Source organism: Larimichthys crocea, chromosome XX (assembly GCF_000972845.2).
Source record: "Larimichthys crocea isolate SSNF chromosome XX, L_crocea_2.0, whole genome shotgun sequence".
Taxonomy (NCBI): Eukaryota; Metazoa; Chordata; class Actinopteri; family Sciaenidae; genus Larimichthys; species Larimichthys crocea.
Genome location: NC_040030.1, coordinates 15,019,447 through 15,022,553, shown reverse-complemented (window position 1 = coordinate 15,022,553; position 3,107 = coordinate 15,019,447). Strand labels below are relative to the sequence as shown.

The following is a 3,107-nucleotide window of genomic DNA, read 5'->3' as shown; positions in this document are numbered from 1 at the left end:
TATCCCTGCCTTCTTACATCTCCGACATTTTAACCCTGTAAAGCTCCTCATTCCTGCTCCTCTTCAAGGTCTGCAACTAGTGAAGTTTCGATAGCGAATTGTGAAAGTCCAAAGTAAGCTGGCGCTGGATCAGTTTGTGTAGACCTTGGTCCTCCTTGCACTTGTAGATACTTTTTATTTATAGAGCAGGTTACCCAAACCGAACACTCTAACACTACTGTATTGTGAAGAAAACTTCAACATATTTCTGTTCCTCTTCCTCTGGAGTTTCTCTTTTTTATAGGCAACAATAGGGTGTAACCTCATCTTGGTATAATGATATTGGTTCATGTGTACTACTACTATTATTCTTCTTCTTACTGCCATTATGATTGATTTGTATTGAGCAATAAGTTCTCTTTTTTTCTCGTTTGGGTTGTTTCATATTGTGGGAGTCTTCCCTGTAAGCTTGTTTTTATTCACAACAGTAGAAGGACTCTTACCTGCTTTGTTGTCATTCAGATGTGTAATGTAAAGTTTAAATATATTATATATAAATACATATACAAAGTAAGCTGTCTCTGTCCATGTACTGATCAAGTAACAAGTAAGAAATAAAGACTTTATGTCAGAGTTTGAGGAGTCTGTTGTCGGATCATTTTTAATCAGGATATGATGAGCAGCTCTCACCTCGTAACACAATCACATTTCCTTCAGAGTTACTCTTCATTAATAATATATAATATGACCAACAGTTTTTGTGGAGGTGTACTATAATACAGTATTTTGTATATTATGATAATTTGTGGACAAGTGGACTAGTAAATTTCACACCGTTTTTAGTGGCGCTAAACTTGTTTAAAGTCTGTGTAAAGGCAATTCTGAGATTTATTTCAAAACACATTAAATATGTTGGAAAATAGTTGCGAATAGTTGTTGAGGTTCAAACAGTTTTTCAAGAGTTTTCAGGATTTTTGTGGGCGGTCCTTAAAGGGCGGCTCGATGACACGCTGAGGCCACCCTGAGCTAGAGAGATAGCGATGAATTCATCTCAGCTCAGAGTGTTTCAAAGTTTAGTCATGTTCATTTTCTGAACTCATCTGACACGTTTCAGTCGCTTCAAAATGGCCAAATGGCTTCAGCACATTCAGAGGACACGCCCTCACAGTCCTGGAGCTGAAAACGAATTTTTACCTCATTTTAACACCTGATTTCATAAAGTTGTCGATATTTTTAATCATTTAATTTAATAACACTTTCTTCTTTGGTCTGACAAACTCAGAACACATATTTATTCTTACTCTACACTGACTTTAATATAAAATATTTCCGGTATGTCGGAAATAACTCAACTCTTTCTTGGCAGAAAACATCTCCAGGAAGTTTTATTGACAACAGTTTAACATCGGTTAAAAGAACAACAAAGTAGGATTGATTGAATGCAGTTAAATTTTATTTCTTTTAATTTTATTTCTTTTTTTGATTTCTCTCGTTTTTTTATTTTCATTTTTAGTCAGAAAACACCATCTCATAGGAGACCATGTAGGCGTCACAGTAGGCATGTAGCATCTGGTCCACAGGGCTGTAGTTCAGGGAATAAATGTTGGGAGGCATCTTGTTGATGAAGATGCCAACGTTGAACCTTTCTGCGCCTGTCGCGGTGTCAAACGAGTAGAAGATCTCCTCCACGTCTTTGCTGACGTACCGTGTCGCGTAGAGCACGCCGCACGCCATGAAGGTGTTGGTCACCCCCTGCTTGTAGACCGAGGTTCGCCAGGTTTGGCCAAGTGTTGGCGGGACACCCTCCTCCACTTTGGACAGCACCAGGTTGCCAAAGTCCTGCTTGGTAGTATAGATCACCCACACACCTGACTCATCTGTCGCCAGGTCCAGGTCGGTGTACGGGTAGCATTCATCAAGGTGGCAGAAGTTACCCTTTGAATTGAACCTGGAAAAACAGAGCACAGGGGTGATATTTTATTTGGAGATATCCTATAAAGATTCGGAAAACCATTTATCTTAGTTTTCAACATTCACATTCAAAAGTGAAGATTTCATGACTTTTGTGCAGCGAACCTGGTGTCTTTGGGTAGTTGTAAAGTGGTAACAGTTTTGGAGGTGAGGTTAAATCGACAAACAGCATCCTTGTTGTAACAGTTGTAGTACAGGGCCCCTCCATACACCACAACATTTGGACCCTGGATGGTGTTGGTGGTCGGGTTAGAGGAGTGGATCATGACATTACCTGAAAGAAGAAGATGAGGAAGCAAGAAGTAGAGGCACAAATGTAAACATTGGTTTAGTCCCATGTACATCATTCTGTTGCCAGAAATTAGAGCAACAAGTTCGACAACAGAGCATAAAGTATATATGCACAACACTTTACACTTTACCTGGTGTGCTCACCCCAACAATGAGAGAGCTCAGGCTGGAGTAGAGACGGACGTAGTTGGAGAACTTGTTGCCCGAGGTCAACATTACCCGCCAATACCAGTTCTCCTTCCCCGCCTCTGGTTTGGGATCTCGACCCCAGGCTCCATACTTGTAGGAGCCAGGGTACTCTCCTGCTGTGTACACCGTCGGCCCGGTAATGTTCATGAATTCACCGTGCGGGCAGTTCCCTTGTAGTAAATTTGTAAAGAGATAAATTAGAGAGAAAGAAATTGTAGGGAAACTAAGTAACTGTGGTCATTTGAAGTGTAACCTTTTGTTAACACAACAACAACAACAACAGAGAGCCAGTATAGCCTCTATTGTTGGGTATAACTTTTCTGGAGGTTAAGGTCCGGGGTCACATTTGATTTTGCTCCGGTAAAACATCAAGCAACTCATTATGATAACAAATAAGATCAGCAAGCCCAATCAGTTTGTGTTGGTTGATGATGCCAATTTGCAAAAGTTATCAGAAGTAAACTGTACAAAAAAGAAAACGGCTAGATAACTAGAATCATTTCATCTGGTGGTTTCCAGTGAATGTTAAATCAAAGTAGAATAAAAAATATTGGGACATACCATGTGGAGGCCGAGTGGGTTGGGTAGTGGGGTGAAGTCCATTCTTACATTGCTCCAGGTCTCTCCTCAGGCGGCGGTTGTCTTGTTGTCTCAGCACCACCTGCATGGTGTCGTAC

The 3,107-nt window shown here is 40.6% G+C and overlaps 1 protein-coding gene across 2 annotated transcripts in view; it reads right to left on the bottom strand.

Moving 5' to 3' along the window:
• Nucleotides 1-1,410: 1,410 nt before the first annotated feature.
• LOC113744056 (olfactomedin-4-like) overlaps nucleotides 1,411-3,107 on the bottom strand; it is a 4,290-nt gene continuing 2,593 nt past the window's right edge. The window contains exons 5-8 of one of the 2 annotated variants that reach the window (XM_027272096.1): nucleotides 2,992-3,091; nucleotides 2,373-2,600; nucleotides 2,056-2,224; nucleotides 1,411-1,927 (exon numbers count right to left, since the gene is read on the bottom strand). In XM_027272096.1, the coding sequence (XP_027127897.1) occupies nucleotides 1,489-1,927; nucleotides 2,056-2,224; nucleotides 2,373-2,600; nucleotides 2,992-3,091 (936 nt within the window). In that variant the 3' untranslated portion in view covers nucleotides 1,411-1,488. The remainder of the gene's footprint in view (nucleotides 1,928-2,055; nucleotides 2,225-2,372; nucleotides 2,601-2,991; nucleotides 3,092-3,107) is intronic. The other variant, XM_027272095.1, reaches the window with a different exon arrangement.